Here is a 19854-nt window from a genome sequence, read left to right on the forward strand (position 1 = left end):
AAATGTCACAATGTAATTAGTAACTTCGAGGACAATGTAATTGTTTTGTAATATTCTCTAGCTTACTGAATCGAGATAAGTTTTTTGTAATTTTGTAAATAAAATCTGTTGTTCAATGAGAAAGAGAAACATTTGCATGAGATTGTGTCATGTGTTTATGTGGAGAATGTTATTTTAATTGTTTATTGGAAATTATATGTGTGGGGTGTTACATGCGTTGATGAGTTAATCTTGATTATCAAATGTTAATTATTTCGGGATGTTACATGTTAATTAATCGGCAACATAGGTTCGAGTAAGGAAATTTGATACGCTTTGAAGGGGAAAAAAAAAAAAGAAGAGCTAACCTTGGCTACGAACGATATCTTCAGCTCTAGAATCGAAATCCCTAATTATAGAAGAGAGCATAGAAGAGAGGCCCTTGGCCACCGAAGAAGAAGAAGAAAAAGAAGAACAATTGTGAAATAAGAATTCAATTATATGCAAATAAATTAAATTTACCAAAAAGGTAAATCAAAGAGGTCCTTTTCATTTGAGAAACTTGTTTTTTGTCCACTATAAGAGAGAATGTGTGTGATCGACGGGGCTTTTCATTAGGTTTTTGTCTTAACTTTTAGGGTTTTGGGAGATAATGATTTTTAGGGGTATGGAGGTGTACATTTTAGCAGGTGTGAAATTTTCGCAAGGATAATTTTGATATAATTTTGGGAGAAGAAATAAATTTTAAGAATTTTAAAATTTATAAATAAAGGTCTAAAGAAATAGAATTCCAAAATAATAAATAAGAAGCTAATAACATTACTCTTATTTTTTTTACGAGCTGTGATTGGGAGCTCGAATGTGGGAGCCCCGAATGCCCCTAATATACAAAAACGTCATCGTTTTTGTATTTTTGTATTTTTTTTTTCAGCAGAAGAAGGAAGAAGACGAAGAAGAGAAGGAGGGGGAGCGGGCCAACAAACTTTGGGCTGAGGCAGGGGGCGGAGGCGGGGACGGCGAGGCAGAGGCGAAGCTGTGACAGCGGGCCTGCTGCGACGAGCTGGAGCTGCTGCGACGAGCGACGGCGGGCGACGATCGTGCGGCTGCTACGACGGGCCGCGAGGCGACGAGCTGCGGTCCTCTTCCCCTCTCTTCTCTCTCTCTCTCTCTCTTTTGAATTTCGGGGCATTCGGGGCGGAGAAAATCGGGGCAAAAAACATTTCTCTTTTTTTACACACATTAGGATTTACTCTTTCATAGATAAAGGAGAAAGAAAAATAAGATCACCCACAATGCCCCCATATGTTTACTGAATTCATAACCTCGATTATAAGAATTGAAGAAGATACCAAAATCACACAAGGGGCGTGTGTTGATTCGCTGGATTAAGGGGGGGACTATCCACTATTTGGATTGTAATCCAAATAGTGCTCCTTATCCGCCGTTTGATTTTTTTTTAGTCCGCCGGACTCCATGTCCGGCCGGACTCCTTATCCCCCATATGGGGGATTCCACTGTCCGGGGGGGGGGGGGTGGGATAATTTTGGTAGGATTATTCACTGTTTGGATTAGAGGGGTGAGATGACCATTTGCCCTCATAATATATATTTTGTGTCCTCTGTAATTGTGAGAGCACAGATCATACAGAGTAAAATTTTACTTTCATACAGAGTAAAATTTTACTTTAGTTTCAAAGTGTAAAATTTTACTTTCATACAGAGTAAAATTTTACTTTCATACAGAGTAAAATTTTACTTTAGTTTCAGAGTGTAAAATTTTACTTTCATACAGACTAAATTTTACTTTCATACAACCTCATCATTTTTCTTCTCCACTTCCAATTGAGCCATCTCCACCACACTCCGAATCTCCCCCATCTGCTCCGAAACCCTAGCTTTCAAATTTTTGTTCATTTATACATTGTTGGTGTGTTATGTTGGACATTTATGGAGTGGTGGAGTATATAATTTTTGTTCATTTATGGAGTGCTGTTGTGTTGGATATAAGACCATGAAGTGCTGGTGTGTTGTGTTGGAGAAATAATTTTTTTGTGTTGGATAAAAATTAGAAGGGACATGGTCTTATTTATATTTAAAAAATGTGACCATTAAAAAATATAAATATTGGAAAAATATATGTTTCAAACTTTGAAAAAAAAACAATGGTTCGAAAAAAAAAAACATTGAAAAAATTAAATAATTAATTGTGGTCCACTAATCAATTATAAATAAAGATTACATTTAAAGACAGATTTAATATTGTTATTTAGTAAACACTTGAAAAAGGGTAAAATAGTCTTTTGTTCATTTATTCTATCCAGTCATCTAATCCCATGAAAAAACAAACATTGGATTCACTGAAAATAGTCCTATCCAGACATCTAATCCCATGAAAAAATAAACACAGGATACATATCTAATCCGACCAAATAGTCCGGGGGATTCACAGTCCCAGGACTCAAGTCCGATGGATTCTAATCCCCCATTTTCCAGTCCGTCCAATCAAACACACCCAAGGATTATTCCTCAAAATGGATGGATATGATCAAATGAAATAATAATTTAGGGGTTAAACGTGGATGGCATAATTTACATCTGCTGTGGTTATTTAGTATAATTTATTTATGCTAGTAATAATGTTTTGGTAAATTATAAATATATTATTTGAGATTTGCTTAAAATACAGATTGGTTCGTGATTCTACATCTCACCCTCTCAAGTTTCTAATTAAATAACAAATGTTCTATTTTATTAATAAATTATTAAGTTAGTTAATTATTTTTAATGATGTCATAAATATATTTAAATTAATAATTCATATAATTTTATTATTGTTTAAAAAAATATTTAATAATTTTATTTTTCTATAAATTTTGTTAAATTAAATTTTTTTGAGAAAATGAGGTAATTGCAATTCCAAACCTATAAGGGTAATTCTGTATTTTTTTATTCTAAAAAACTGTGCAAGACTGTTTAATAAGCTGATTTTAAACGACAATGTTACGTAACTCAAATTTTGTGACTCAAAAGTGGCTCAAATGACCAAAACGACGTCGTTTTGAGTACAAAACAACATAAAAATGGCCAAAACGACGTCGTTTTGGCCATTTGAGCCACTTTTGAGCCACAAAATTTGAGTTACGAGACATTTTCCGATTTTAAATAAGGTTATTTTTAAAAGCTATTGAGAAATACTTTTGAGGGTTGTTTGGAGTGATTACTTTAGATTTTCTTTTTATCATTTTATCTTATTTGAATCATATTATTTCTTTATTAAATTATAAAAATTTTCATAAAAAATAAGAAAACATATTTATTTAAATTATTCCAACCAACCACTTAAATTTGAATCGTCAACTTTTAGCCTCCGTTTGGTGGAGTTTTCAAAATCTAGTTCCACACTCACTTTTGAGTGCGGTGTTTGTTTAGGATTTTCAAATCATAATTCTACACTCATTTCTCAAAACTCAATTCAAAACATAATCATTACTTTTCAAAACTCATAACCAAACACATAATTCAAAACTCTTTTCAAAACTCCATTCAAATCAATATTTTAAAAATATTTTAATTTTGTTAAGATTTTAAATATTTTAATATTTAAATATGTTACGAATTTTTTAATTTTTTAAATTTTTAAATTTTTTGAATATTTTTAAATATTACGATTTTAATTTTTTAAATTTTAAAATATTTTATAAAAATAAATTCAAACTCTATTTTATAAAAATATTTTTAAATATTTTAATTTTTTTGTTATATATTTGGTTACGATTTGAGTGTAGAGTTGTGAAAGTAGTATGGAGTTTCGAGTTATGTGTTTGGTTATGAGTTTTAAAAATAATTTTGTAATTGAGTTTTGTTTTATGTGTTTGGTTACGATTTGAGTGTAGAGTTGTTTTTAAATTTAAAATATTAAAATTTAAAATTATTTTAATTTTTTAAATATTTAAATTATTTAAATTTTTACGATTTAAAATTTTGAATATTTATTTTAATTTTTTACTTATTAAATTTTTTAGATTATTTAAATTATTTAAATATTTATGATTTAAATTTTTTGAATATTTATTTTGAAAAAAAATTATTTCCTTTGTAGTATTTTCAATTAAAAAATTGATTAATGTTATTTTTTGTTAATAATAAATTTTTTTAATTGAATTTTAAAAAGAGTTTGGTTATGAGTGTTGATCAAAATTTTCAATAATGTGAAAGTAATGTGTTTTATTATGAGTTATAACAATTTGAATTAAGTTTTGAAAACTCTTTTCAAAACTCATAAACAAACAAATTTTCTTATTTCACATGTCAAATCAAACTTTTAAAACTCAATTCTACACTCAATTCCACACTCAATTCAACACTTTATTCAAAAATCATAACCAAACAAATTTTTTACACTCAAATTATAATTCTAAAATACACAAACTCAAAATACAACTCATATTCTCAAATCATAATTACAAAGCTCTACCAAACGGAGCCTTAATAACTTCACCAAACAGCACAAATATATCGCACCAATTGATTAACTGATAAAATTTCAGAATAAATAAATAAATAAAAGAGGTCTTTTTTTAATATTATTTTCGAATGCGACTATAAGGGAGGTCCAACTGATCATTTCTACGTTGACCAACTTGGGACGTTGGTGATTAGTTTCCTCTCTCTCTCTCTCTCTCTCTCAAACCAGTGTGACTGCTGAAATTTGCTTGGGTGAAGGCTCTATACCTCCGGTGAAATTTGCTTCTAGTGTGTACGCTTTTTCAGATCTCCCTCTTCATCTTCCAGACCAAGCAAGGTAACTGAACTTGAAAACAGAGCTTTCATTTACTTTCTCACCTCCATTTCCCTTTTATTCCGGCTGTACTGTTTTGCTTTCATTCTTGCCGTCTCCTTTTGATTCTTGTACTCCCTTTGCTTCTTTGCTTTCATTCTTGTTTTTTTTTTTTTTTTTGGCCTTTTGATCTTGTGTTTCCTTTTAATTTCTTAAAAAAAAAAAAAGTCCAGAAAAAAGCCCAAAAATTAAAAAGAGAAAAAAGTGAGAAATGGCTGAAGGAGTTGGTTTCTCCTTTTTGGGGAAAGCTCTGGGGGGAATTGGAGAGTACTTGGTTGCTCCGATCGGCAGACAGTTTGGTTATCTGTTTTGCTTCAACACCAACATTCAAAATCTTGAGACTCAATTGGACAGCCTAAAAGTGACAAGAGAAGGGGTTCAACTAGGGGTGGATGAAACACGCAACAATGTCAGAACCGTTGGACCTCATCTTGAGGCATGGCTGACTAAAGCAAATGACAACACAGCAGAGGCAGAGACAATTATTAAAGACAAGGCCCAAGTTCAAAAGGGGTGTTTCAATGGGTGGTGTCCAAATCTCAAGTTGCGTTACTCACTGGGCAGGAAAGCTGTGAAGAAGACTCAGGAACTTGCTCTTCTCCATGCTGAGGGTAGCAACTACATTCAGTCGTCCTACAATCCACCACCACCAAGCATAGAACCTATACCTACAACAACAAAATTCCAGGGGTTTGATTCTCGAATTCTGGTCATGAACGAGATCATTGAGGCTTTGAAAGATGATGGGATCCACTTGATTGGGATATGCGGGATGGGTGGAATAGGCAAGACAACAATGGCAAAAGAAGTTGCAAAAAGAACCAAAAATCTCTTCAATGAATTTCCAATGGCAGTTGTCAGCCAAGAGCCAAACTTAAAACAGGTTCAAAGTTGTATTGCAGAAATGTTGGGTTTACAACTTGACATGGAGAACCCAATAGTACGATCAAGTCGGCTACGTGAGAGACTTCTACAGAACGATAAGAAAATTCTAGTCATATTGGATGACATTTGGGAAGAATTTGATCTAGAGGAGTTGGGATTTCCTTTGGAAGGAGGTAGCAACAAGAGTTGTAAGATCCTTTTCACTTCACGAAATCGAAATTTGTGGAAAGGAATACAAAATAAAAGGTATATCCAACTTGAAGTCCTAGTGGGTGAAGAACCATGGCATCTCTTTAGAGAGAAGGTAGGCGATTGTGCTGACGACCTTGATCTGCTACCACTAGCAAAACAGATTGTAAATGAATGTGGAGGTTTACCACTTGCCCTCATAACTATCGGAAGGGCTCTTACAAACGAACACAACCAACATCATTGGAATAATGCACTTCAACAACTAAGAACCCCTTGTTCAGAAAGTTTGTCATCAGAAGTGCCTGCAAAAGTGTATCAAGCTCTATATTTTAGTTACAATTTTCTACAAGATGAGAGAGCCAAGAAGCTGTTTCTACTCTGTTGCTTGTTTCCAGAAGACTATGAAATTCCTATTGAACATTTGGTTAGATATGGAATCGGATTGCGGTGGTTTGAAGGCATCGACAAAGTGGATGAAGTAAGAGATCGAGTGAATGTCTTAGTTGATCAACTTAGAAGTTGTTATTTATTGTTGGATGGTGCTAGCGAGTTGCTAATAAAACTGCACGATGTAGTGCGCGATGTCGCCATATCAATTGCAGCTAAAGATAAGCATGGTTTTATGATAATGCATGGTGCGAAATTGAGAGAGTGGCCAAAGAAGCCGACATATGAGCTTAACACTTCCATTTCGGTGATATCAAATGAAATTGAAGAGTTTCCAGGAGGATTGAGATGCTCAAAACTTGAGTTTTTACTAATACGATGCGAGAATAGTTTGCTGAAAATACCAAGCAATTTTTTTGAGGGCATGGGGGAACTCAAAGTTTTGGACCTGAGAATCACGGAAGACATCTTGATACTGCTGTCATCACTGCAATTCTTGACAAACTTGTTGACATTGCATCTTGATTACAGTCAGAAGTTCGATAATATATCTGTAATTGGAAAGCTATTGAATCTGGAAATCCTCAGCTTTCGTTACTCCAACATTGAGGAGTTAACTGAGGAAATAGCAGGACTGGTTAATTTAAAGTTGTTAGATCTGACAAGATGTGGTAAACTTAAAAGAATAGCACCTGGTGTCATATCAGCCCTTGTCCAATTACAAGAGTTGTACATGGGTGGCTGCGAAATCATTTGGGAACGAGAAGGCAAGGAAGGAGGAGAAAATGCGAGCTTAAGAGAGTTTGAATCCTTGTCCAATTTGAATACTTTAGAGATTAATATAAAAGATGTCATGTGTTTGCCAAGAATCCCATTGTTTAGCAAATTGACAAAATACTCAATTTTGATAGGTTATTGTGCCAACCCCACTTTTGGTAAAGAATACATAACAAGGATCCGAAAGCTTTTTAGTCTCAGACTTTGTGACACGTGTACTATCCCGTTAGAATGTGGTGGGATCAATTCGTTGTTAAGGAGTAGTGCACTTGTAGAGTTATCAGGGGAGGGTTCGGGGGATGCAGTGCAAGAGTTGTTTCGAGAGGGAGTTGAAGCACTCCAACACTTGAAGGAGCTAGAAATTGATGATTGTGCTACACCAGAATGTTTTGTCAATACAATGGAATGGGTCCCGCGTACACCTAATGCTATTCCTCCTATTTTTCCTATCTTGGAGGAATTAAGGCTCTATAATCTACCCGTTTTAAGAAAGATATGTCACTGCCAACTTCCAACCGGCTCTTTTGCAAAACTAAAACATCTTGAAATCGATAATTGTGATAGAATGGAAGAAGTTATTTGGAAGGAAAAAGGAGAAGATGATGCAACAAACAGAGGGACTGACGAGATTGAGTTCCCTCAATTGAAGATATTGCGTCTTCGGAAACTACCACAACTCAAGTGGCTCTTCCTCAATAGCAGTAATCCGTTTTCAGAGTCAATGGAACACCACAATGCTACCTTCCTATCTCTTTGCCCCCACAAGGTATGTCCACACGGCTTCCTCAATAGGTACATCTATTCTGGATGCATCTAAAAAGTAAATATTTATGAAAAAATCTTTTAAAAAATTAACTAAAGACAAAAAAAATACAAAAATATACCGGTTTTTTCTCATCTTGAGTGAATTTTTAAAAAATATTTCACAAATATTTACATTTTAGGTGCATCTAAAATTTTTAATTTTCTTACTAAATTTTCTAACCAAGGATGGATCTAGGGTGCGGGTTGGGGGCAGTCGCACCCCAGAAGTTTTTAAAAATTACAGCAAATTATCAATAGGTCTTGATAATTAGAATTAATTCTCATCAAGTCCTATTTAAAATAAATCCGAATAAAATCATCATTAAAAATAATTTTTTGTGATGATTTTTTGCTTGTCGCTAAAATTTGACAATTAGTGACTTTTTTTTTACAATTTTTATAAATTGCCGTTAAAATTTATAATTAGTGATGTTTTTCTGTGATGAATTTTTTAAACTGTCGCTGAAAGTTAAAAATTAGCTACTTTTTTTGTGACAAAATTTTCAAACTGTTGCTGAAAATTAACAATTAGTGACTTTTTTTTTAATAGTATTTGATAAAAAAATGCCATTAATTCTCACAGGATCTAGTGGATAATAAGTTCACCTATTAAGACCTACAAGTAAATCTCCTTAAAAATCATATATATTGTACTAGTAATTAGGATGATAATTATAAGTTGAATACTTCACATTTACAAAATTTCAATAGTTTGCACCATCCAAATTATTTACATTACAAAATTTTAAAAATAGTTTTAAATTGAATTTTATCAAATATTGATCTATTCTATTTGTTATCTGTATTATTTGTTATGTTTCAATTTGTTACTATTCATGGTCATGGATGGAAATTTACTATTAGAACGTGGCTTATTCTATTGTTAGTTTCTTTAGTTGAATGGCACAATCATTTGTTTCTCTTCTCTCTCTTTTCATTGTCAAGGATTAGTATTTTTATTTTTATTTATTTATTTATTTTTATCTCAATAACCAAATGAAAAAAAGGCAATCATATCTTTTTTCATTCATTTAAACGTTTTGGCTGTAAAAATTATTGGTCATATATGGAGACTACAAGAGGAGAGACAGAGATAGAGTGATATTCCATAACCATTCCTACAAATGTTATAACTACCATTGACAAGAGTTTTATTTTCAGGTTGCATTACCTGGTTTGGAGGAGCTAGAACTCAAGGATCTTAACAATCTGGAAGGGCTGGAACACATTCCAATCTCAGTGGGTTCCTTTTCTAAACTTAAAAAAGTACACGTAGAACTCTGTGGCAAATGGCTCTGTGTTTTTCCATCACAATTTCTTACGAGGCTGCGAAATCTTGAAGATCTAACTGTAGAAAATTGCAGTTTACTAGAGAAGGTGTTTGAATTGGAAATGAGGGACTGTAAGGAACAAGAATCAGAGATGGTCTCGCTCTTGAAATCTCTAAAATTAAAACGTCTACCCCAACTGAATTATATTTCAAAGAGAGATCCCATTGGATTTACGTACATTTCACAATTAAATATTCTACATGTCCATGACTGTGATAACTTGGGATATCTATTCCCACATTCCATAATGAAGTGTATGTTACAACTCCAAGAATTGGACATAAGGAGATGTAAAATGATGTCAATGATTGTTGCAGACGAGAAAGGGCAAGGCAAAAGCTCGGTGGATAAAATTGAGTTCACTCAATTGAAAATTTTGCGGCTTTATGATCTACCGATCCTTGTGAGTTTCTTTCCCAAAGTGATTGCTACTTCGGCTGCATCAGCAGAATGCCTCCAAAATGTCAAGCAAACTCTATTCAATGAGAAGGTACAATGAAGAAGTAGAATGCTGGTGAAACCAAAGCTACTTAACTTTTACAATGATTTGTATGATTTTTTTTTTTTAATTTTTGTTTTGGTTCAAGTAACAAAATGAAATGGGCTACCATATCTTATTCCAATAATTTGAAATTCACGGTTAAAAAAGTTCTAGGTAACACATACAAAGTACAGAGAGCTGTATATCTCATAACCATTCCTACTATCATTATACTACAACTAAAAGAATGAGTTCTTTTCAGGTCGTATTCCCCACTTTGCATGTGCTAGAACTTGAGCATCTTGACAATTTGGAAGGGTTGGGACACTGTCCACCTTCATTGATGTCCTTGTCCAAACTTAGATATGTACATGTACGACACTGCAGCAAATTGCCCAAAGTTTTTCAAGTACAATTGCTTAAGAGGCTGCAAAATCTTGAAGAACTATCTATCAAGGATTGCAGTTTGCTGGAGAAAGTGTTTGAATTGGAAGTGGTTGACTGTACGGAACACAACTCAAAGATATTCCTGTTATTGAAATCTCTCAAATTAAAAAGTCTACCCCAATTGAACCATATTTCAAAGAGAGATCCCATTGGATTTATGTACATTCCACGATTAAGTATTCTACATATTGATGATTTTGACAACTTGAGATTTCTGTTCTCACAGTCCATGACACAGTGTATCCTACAACTACAAGAATTGAAAATAAGGGGATGTAAAATGATGTCAACAATTTTTTGGGAGGAGGATAGCCATGGTGAAATTTTGGTGGATAATATTGAGTTCACTCAATTAAAAATTCTGCAACTTTATGATCTGCAAAACCTTGTGAGTATCTTCCCCAAAGTGACTACTGCTGCGGCGACATCATTTGAACACATCCAGAACCCGGGACAAAGTCTCTTCAATGAAAAGGTGAATGGTAGAAGTTGAATACTCCAATGACACTAGAGCAGTAAATCTCCTTTTTAAACATTTTATATTACTTTTAGTAGTATGGTTGTTAATGCAATTGTTTGGTTTGCAGGTTGCATTCCCTAGCTTGGAGGAATTGGAACTCCATGGATTTCAGAGCATGAACGAAATATGGTGCAATCAACTTCAGACCGGCTCATTCAACAAACTAATTAAACTATCTGTCTCAGATTGTGGCAGTTTGAAAAATCTGTTCTCTCTTTTTGTGGCCAGATATCTTGTGCATCTAAAAGAGCTAGTCATAAATAAATGCTCGATGATGGAAGAAGTAGTTGCAAAGGAGGAAGATGAAGAAGAAGGAAGGATAAACAGAACTCCATTGCCTAAATTGGAGTATTTGAAACTCGAAGATCTACCAGAGCTCAAGAGTTTTTGCCACATTACTCATGTTTGGGAATTGCCACTGGTAGAAAACATCACTGTCCTCAATTGCCCTGAAATGAAGACCTTCTCTCCTGGAATCATACGCACCCCAAAGTTGCAATGTGTATTTATGAAGAAGGGAAGGTTCAACTGGTTCCCAGGAGAAGAAGGAGAAGACTGGCTATGGATAAGCGACCTCAATCAAACCATACTGCGCCTAATTGAAAAGGTATGTTGTTTAGCTGAATACTTTTGTTTTTCTCTCTCTTTTTCTTCCATTAAGTGCATAAGTCACATTTTAACTTCCAAGTATCCAAAAAGGAAAACAAGCTTCAGACAATTGAGAAATAAGTATTTTAAAACTATCAAATCATGATTTTTTCAAAAATTAAAATTTTGTTTACTATATTGCTAAATTTGCAATTAAAAGAAGTATTAAATTAATATATCTGAAGTACATTTTACATAAAATTGTCTTCCTTTCAGTTATAAAAGATCAAAAGTTCGTTCTTTCTAAAGTATGAAGGTTTCTTTTAAGCTGTGTTTGGATCATAAACTTTGATGAAGATTTAAAAAAAAAAGAAGAGAAACTATATGTGACAAAATATAACTACATTTTACACACTTTTTCTTTTTTCCTTTCTCAATCCATATTCAAATCTATCATTCAATCACAACCGTAAAAATTCAAAAAAATTGGATTTACTGCACAGGGCTATTAATTCTTGTGCTATTTAATATATTACTTGTGAGAATTAATCTTGAAATTATTATTTAAATTCATGATTAATAATGATATAGCACACCTGAAATGTACCCAAAAATTCACTCTCTCCTTTTTAGTTACCAACTAATACACTATCCTGTATAAACTTTAAGATCTACTTGCTTATCAAAGCATTGAACTTGTATAATTCTTTATAATAAAAGTAGAATAATTTTTCATATACTAACAATGTTATTAAAAATTTTATTAAAAATATAAGAAAGAAAATATAATTGATTGTTAAAAAAGTAATGATACTTAAAAATCCAATAATGTCGTGACATGTACGTTTTTAGTAAGATTGTTAGTACGAATTTAAGTATATATAACATTGCTCACAAAGATAACTACATGGCCTCAAGTAGGAGTATTGGTTGTTAATGCCTATCCAAGTACAAGACTTTCTAAACTTAAATCTTAGAATATTGGGATATATCCAAAAGTTATGTGGACATGTCAAAATGCATATATATAGATATATATTTCATATTATAATGAGAAACATTATTGGGGAATTTATTAGAAAATCCTCTTTCAAATATTTGTATTTCAGTTAGTCCATAAGATATTATTGTATTCTAATAAGACTTATTATTTTGAATATTTGATCTACCAAATCCTAATTCTTATATTTACGGTGTTCTATTGTTATTTTATGAGAAACTCGCATCACAATTAATCTTCATGGAGCCAGGAACTAGGCAACTCCACTTAGGACAACTAGCTGAGGAGGCTGGATCTCCTTGGTTGGACTCTATGATGGGGTTGAGAGCCCGATTAAACTCCCTCCAGTAGGCAGAGACTTGATTGACGACTAAGGATGGATCAATCCATGCTTGATTGAAGACCCAACAATTTCGAGCTCTCCAAATATACCACCCCACAGTGGCAATCTTCCCCAACAAATTCTTCCTCTCCTTCACATTAGGACATCCCTCCAGCATGGACATAGTCCACTGCAACGCTGAATCAGTGAGTCCATCCCAGCGCGAAAACCCAAATCACACCCAATCCAAATAGCACGAGTCCAATTGCACTGAAACAGGAGATGTTTGATGGATTCCAAATGGGCAAGACAGATGGGGCACAATTTTGAAACAGTACAATAACGTCTAAACAAATTCTTCTTTGTGGCTAGTTTATTGCAACAAACTCTCCACCAAAAATTCCTAATCTTAGGAGGGACCGGAAGAGACCAAATTAGCTTCCTGAAGCCCTTCGGAGGCATGTTGGAGAAGGACGCCATTGTATTGGTAGCATTATGTTGTTCCATAAGCGCTACCTAGTACCCACTCTTGACCTCAAACTCACCTTTGCTAGTATGGTGCCAAACCAGGGAATCAGATTTGCCTTCCGAAGATATAGGAACAGTGAGAATTTTATAAACATCTTCCTATGCAACTATGGCCTGAAGAGCAGTTTGATACTACTTTGCTCGAGACTGAGTTATGACCTCCGTGACCTTTTGCACAGGACAACCTGGGGGCTTGAGGGACTGAAGCTTAAAATCTGCGGATAAGGGAACCCACTTGTCCTCCCAGAAATTAATAGAAGTGACATTACCGACCTGCCATCGAAGCCCCTTTATAAGAAGGTCCCTGCCCTGCATAATACTAGACCAAGCCCACGAGGCCCGTCTACCCCTACTAGCTGAAAGAATGTTGTAATGTGGGTGATAAACACCTTTCAAGATCCGAGCACAAAAGGAAGTATTCTTTATACTTGCTTCGCAAGGAGAGCAAGATTAAAAGCCTTAAAGTCCCGAAAACCCATCCCGCCCTGAGATTTAGTAATAGATAGTCTCTCCCAACTGGCCTAATGAATTACATTTTCTTCTGGATCCCCTCCTCACCAAAACTTGCTCATATACGAGTTGAGTTTATCGCTGAATTTTTTTAGAAGAGCAAAACAGGACAGAGCATAGGCCGGGATAGCTTGCACAACCGACTTAAGAAGGACTTCACGGCCAGCTTGAGATTACGAATTGTGTTTCCAACATTGCATCTTGTGAAGCGTTCTATCAATTAGGTAGGAATACGTATCAGGTTTGGACCTACCTCAGCAAAAGGAAAGGGTGAGATAATGCACCGGGCAGAGTTGGAGAGATGCCCAGAAGAGTGCAAGCATTAAGCCTCTACTACTCAGGCATATTAGATGAAAAAACAATGCCTGATTTCTCATAATTGACAAGCTGACCTGAGGCTTTACAGTAGGTATTCCAAAACACATTGCAGCACTTGGCATTCCCATCTACTCACTTAAGCAAATAGAAGGACATCATCCGCAAAGAAAAGGTGTGATAAAGTGGGGCAGCCCCGCCGCAGAACTAACCCCTCAAGATGGTTTCCATGATTTCCACTTGAAAGAGCGAGAGAAAGGGCATCAGCAATACGAACAAAAAGGTGAGGGGACAGAGGATCCCCTTGTCGGAGTCCCTGAGTATGAATGAAGGCCCTCTTTACTCCATTGGCAAACACTGAGAAAGATACCATGGTGACAACTTCCATGACCCATTGAATCCACACTGGACTAAACCCCATTTTGATGAATATTGCATGTAGAAAATCCTATTGGATCCTATCATATGCCTTGTTAAAATCCAGCTTTACTGCTATCACGCAGCGGTTGCCTCGCTTTTTGAGCTTCAGGTGGTGAAAAGCTTCGTGGGCAACAATAACGTTGTCTTGAATCATCCTCCTAGGAACAAAGGCCGACTGCTGCAGGGAGATAATCTTCTGGAGGATAGGTTTCAATCTATTTGCCAAGATCTTGGTGATAATTTTCAGATTGAAATTACACAGACTAATCGGGCGGAATTGTGTGAGCTTCACCGGATTCAGGATCGTAGGAATTAAAACCAAGTTGGTCTGGCTACATTCTCTTAAAAGATAGCCATTGATAAAAAAAACTACGAACAGCTGAACAGACTTCTTTTTCAATCACATCCTAGTACTTCTGATAAAAAATTTCTGAATACCCATCAGGTCCCGGGGCCTTCAAAGGCCCTAACTGAAAAACCGCAGCCTTTATTTCAGGATCTATCAATGGCCTAGTTAGTTTGGAGTTCATATCTGCCGTTACCAATTGCCCAACTGAGATCAAAGCCTCATCTAGATTTCTTGGATTATTACTGGTGAATAGCTTAGAAAAATAATCCAGAAAATGCGCATTAATATCCTCATCAGAAGTCAGCCGTTGGTCACTCTCATTAAGAAGCTGAATCACTTGGTTTCTCTGGGTAATGGAAGCATGAAAAAACATAGAATTATGATCCCCACACTGAAGCCAACGCACCCACGACTGTTGATGTAAAAACATTTCTTCTCTTACGGACCTATTATTCCCAAATTCACTCAGACTCCAGGCCTTCAAACTGACCTTGCAAGTCTTTAGTTGCTGGCACAGACTAAACATGGGTGAACCTCGATGCCCAATCCTCCATCTAGATTAGATTACTTAATTGCAGTGAGGTGAAGTCATCCACATGGATTTGAATTTGAAGAGCCTCATAACTCTTTTTGGAGGGATGCACACTTGTAAGATGAGTGAACAGTGGTCAGATCCAATCAGGGCCTCAAGGATAACCTGAGCATAAGGAAATAATTCCCTCCAACTCACTGTGGCCACAGCTCGATCTAACCTTTCCTGGACATTATCAACTCCATCTTGCTGGTTAGTTCAAGTGAAAGCTGGGCCCTTGAATTCTAAGTCCATGAAAGCACAATTGTGCAACACTTTCTGAAAATTTTCAATTCTCCATAAATTGGGTCCTGAACCCCCTTCCTTTTCCCAAACCGACCCATAATCATTAAAATCACCTATATAAAGCCAAGGTAATTGATTCTACCAGGCAATACGCCAAATGCAATTCCAAAGAACTTCTCGCTGAGAAGCACGGAGAGTGGCATAAATGAGTGTTGTTAGCCATTTGGTATTAAGCATTGAAATGACACAACGCAAAATAGCCCTGCTCTTCAACCTGATGTCAATATCCACCTCATCCTGCCACCACAAAGCCAGGCCACCAGCAGTTCCAACGAGATCAACATAACAAGAATATGGAAACTGAAGACGTCGACGAATCCTTTCCAAAACACCCAACTTATTTTTTGTTTTCATCAGAAAGACCACACCAAGACGATGGGTTGTGTACAACCCTCAGAGGATCTAGACTGTCAGGTCACCCAATCCCCTGACAGTTCCAGCTAATGATCAGCATTGTTGTTGTGGCTATTGGCGGCCAGCCATCAGAGCCTTATTAGAATCAAAGCAACCTTCTTCAACTGGGAGTGTACTCGGTACCTGAGAAACACAGTCCAGCTCCTCCACACCCACTGAAGTATCAGTACGAACCTCCACATCAAACAAGTCAGTGAGCCCATGCTCCAATTGCGTCGCCCGACCCCCCTTTGGCGATCTACCCACTTTGTCTTTCCTAAGGGAATGGCGAGCAATCAAGGCTGCAGGGTTGGAGAAAAGGTTAAGGGGAGATTGAATTCCAGAAAGGTAGCCGGGTCACGTTTCTGAAGCTTGGACGATGGTGTAGTTAGGTGGTGTTCATCACAAACTTTCCGTTTTTAAGGATAACTCACCAAAGACATTGGTTAGGGCAGTATCAGGAATGGATTGAAGGGCTTAGGGTCAAAGGCCTGGATGAGGGAGGTGGGATAATTTAAATCCCTGAATGAGGGTGGTGGGATAATTAAGTGTTTCGGTGGAGAGGACAAGTTAAAATGTTAATAAAATATAACTACATTTTATACATGTTCTTTTTTTCTTTCTAAATTTCTATTCAAATCTATGATTCAAACACCACCATAAAACCTCAAAAATTTTGGATTTATTGTACAGGGCTATTAATTCTTGAACTATTTAATATATTATTTGTAAGCATTACTCTTAAAATTATTATTTAAATTCATGATTAATCATAGTACACTTGAAGTGTACCCAACAATTCACACTCTACTTTTTACTTACGAACTAATACACTTTCCTGTATAAACTTTAAAATCTACTAGCTTATAAAAGCATTGAACTTGTCTGGTTCTTTATAATAAAAGTATAATAGTTTTTCATACGATATAAGAAGTTAAATGTGATTGGTTGTTAAAAAAATAATGATACTTAAACATCCAATGATGTGGTGACATGTATATTTCTAATAAAATTGTTAGTAAAAATTTAAGTACATGTAACATTACTCATAATAGTATCTATTTTACATCCTATCCAAGTAAAAGAGTTTCTAAACTTAAATCGTAGAAAATTCTCTTTCAAATATTTATATCCCAGTTAGTCCATAAGATATTCTTGTATTCCAGTAAGTACTTTTATTTTAGACATTTGATCTATCAAATCCTAATTCTTATATTTAATGTATTTTACGAACAACTTTACCCTTATAAATATTTTTTGAACCCTTATTTATCAACATATATATATATATATATATATCTAATTGTGAACCCTTAGCAACTTATGATGTGAACATTTACATTAAATAAATTTGACAGTATGAATGTTCCCGTTGACAATGTGAACATTAATGCGCGCTTTACTTTATTATTATTTTGATAATTATGCCACTTATAGGACTTATTGGAATATAAGAAAATAATTTGTAACAAGTGGAACATATGTAGGTGAAGAGAGATCTATGAATAAATTTTCTGAACTTATTTGAAAATATATGTGAAATTAAGTTATATTTAGAAAAAAAAATATATAGAATTTTTAGCTCTCAGCCATGTGAAAGACAAAATATTCTTTACTAGCAAATATGAGCTTGTTCCTCTTCAAACATTATATAAAATTACAGAATACAAGTGTCTAAGTTAGATACGGGTGTCAGGCACATATCGCACACTCATAAAAATGATCACTTGAGACCTTGCTACTTTTTAGTGAAAGTGGATGATTAACATAGTTTTTTTTATATATATTATTTAAATCTAAATATATTCAAGGGTTTCAAAAGGAAAAATATAAAATAGTAATGTAGAAATAAATTTCCTCTACTAATCAGGAATGTTAGTCAATGTAGCAATATTGGTCTAATAAATTTCTAACTTTCATCAATTTTGGAGAACAATTACACGCATTCAGACACAAATCTCTTACATAACCCTTGTGAGATGAAAAGAAAAATAGAGAATAAGAAACTTAAATTTGAGAGTGCGTAGCATTATCTTATTTATAGGTCATGTTCTTTTTAAATTTCATCCTAAATAATATATTGAAAGGGCTTGATGAAAAACCAAAATTATCACCAATGAAGATGCCAAATCAAGTATGAAGTTCATGTGCTGCTTGGAAATTGTAACTGTAAAGCCATTAATCTCCCATGTGTTAGAGGGGAGCTTCTAAATACACCCCGTCCCCTGGCCGCACCCCAAACCAATTCCTTTAGCAAAGCCACTAGTTGTGTGCGCGTGATTGGGTGTATTTAGAAGCTCCGGTTTTTGAAACCGAACTTTCCTTTATTATACTTTTTATCCTAAAAACTAAGAAACATTCAAGAAACCTCCATAATTCTATGGTAGATTGGTGGTTGTGTGCGTGTGATTGGGTGTATTTAGAAGCTCTCGTTTTTTGAACCAAACTTCACCTTTATTATATTTTTTATCCTAAAAACTGAGAAACATTCAAGAAACCTCCATAGTTCTATCGTAGATTGGTGGTTTTCCCAAACCACATGTGATTTTTTGGCGGATTTTATAATTTGTTGTTTGTAATTTGAGTAGGCTTTCTTGTTTGGTCCTTTGGAATTTTGTTGTTGTTTTTCTTTTGAACTAACAACTTTATAATTTTTCTCAAAAAAAATAATTATGCCCAAATCCACTTGTATGTTTTTTTGTTTCCCTTCATCTATTCATATTAATCAACTTCATGTATATAGAAAATCTTCTATCATAAGAGTATAGTAAGTTGTGGCTCTTACGGACCATGTTGCCCCAAATTGTAGTTGCAACTCTTATGCACCATGCTGCCTCAAATGGTGCTTGCGAGTTCTGGTGTTATTTTTTTCTCCTTTTTTTTTTCTTGTTAAATTTTTGCATATTAGTTTGTCAATCAAACTTGTCTAAATTTTTATTTGTATTCTTGTGTTGTAGCGGCAACAACAAGAACAATTGCAACAGGACCTGCAGCAACAAGTGAGATTCTTTGCATTTCATTTTTCTAAATCTTTCCTATGAGTAGCTTCTCTATAAAAAAATTTGTGCATCCTTTTTTTTTTAAATTTTTTTATTTGTATTTCTTGCAGCATGAAAGGCAGACCTAGCATAGCGGTAAAGCTACCTCTTGGTGACCTGGTGGCCATGGGTTCGAGTCGTGGAAACAACCTCTTTGCTTGCAGGGGTAAGGTTGTACACATCAACCCTTTCCCAAACCCCACTTAAGCGGGAGTTTTGTGTACTGGGTACGCCCTTTTTATTTCTTGCAGCATGAGGTAGGTGAGGAAGGAAGAGACTAATAACAACAATGATGGTGGTGGTGATATGTACAAGGAGGATGGAGATAGCCATAATTAATGAACATGTTGATGACTTTTGATGATAATGATGGTAACAATGCTCAATATTGTGATTATAAGCTCTCTAAACATTTTGAATACAAAGTGTGTATTAAAGTATCTTTCATCAATATTATTTTCCAAGCAAGGTGTCTTGTGCCTTCTCGAAACCATAATTCTCAGTTTATAGTTATATTTCTCAGGATAAAATATGAAATATCTTCATTTTCTTTCAATTTGATAAACCTATTATGACTTATTTTTTTAATACATCGGTGATATTGTTTAACTTTTAAATTAAAATTCTATTTATGAACATATTATTATTTATTACAAAGCACATAGAGTATATCTAGCATATCATATATTGATAGTCATAAAATTCTATTTGTGTCATGCAAGCATTGAATTCAAAATGTTTAAATGCAAGTCTTTAAATTGATTCATAATGATGTAGATTGATAACTTTGGGTTGGAGAAAAGCTAGATCCTTTTGGGTTTCAATAATTTGTTGCAAGCTTTAGTCATTGAATTGAAAGTGTACGTTATGACAAA

General features: G+C 34.7%; 1 protein-coding gene across 1 annotated transcript; it reads left to right on the top strand.

Annotated features, from left to right (window-relative positions):
* Positions 1-4860: 4860 nt before the first annotated feature.
* LOC114288736 (putative disease resistance protein At4g27220) lies at positions 4861-19488 on the top strand. The gene is made up of 6 exons (XM_082898609.1): positions 4861-7822; positions 9022-9681; positions 9935-10594; positions 10707-11246; positions 18899-18940; positions 19051-19488. The coding sequence occupies exons 1-6, from the start codon at positions 5027-5029 to the stop codon at positions 19066-19068; spliced, it is 4716 nt and encodes a 1571-aa protein (XP_082754735.1). The 5' UTR covers positions 4861-5026; the 3' UTR covers positions 19069-19488.
* The last annotated feature ends 366 nt before the right edge of the window (positions 19489-19854 follow it).

Source organism: Camellia sinensis, chromosome 12 (assembly GCF_055761805.1).
Source record: "Camellia sinensis isolate YWXY chromosome 12, ASM5576180v1, whole genome shotgun sequence".
Taxonomy (NCBI): Eukaryota; Viridiplantae; Streptophyta; class Magnoliopsida; order Ericales; family Theaceae; genus Camellia; species Camellia sinensis.

Excerpts from the sequence above, each read along its gene's own strand:
- LOC114288736 (XM_082898609.1), top strand. The coding sequence starts at position 5,027 with ATGGCTGAAGGAGTTGGTTTCTCCTTTTTGGGGAAAGCTCTGGGGGGA. Across the intron at positions 7,823-9,021 it reads TATCTCTTTGCCCCCACAAG|GTTGCATTACCTGGTTTGGA; the intron begins GTATGTCCACAC and ends TTTTATTTTCAG. Across the intron at positions 9,682-9,934 it reads AAACTCTATTCAATGAGAAG|GTCGTATTCCCCACTTTGCA; the intron begins GTACAATGAAGA and ends AGTTCTTTTCAG.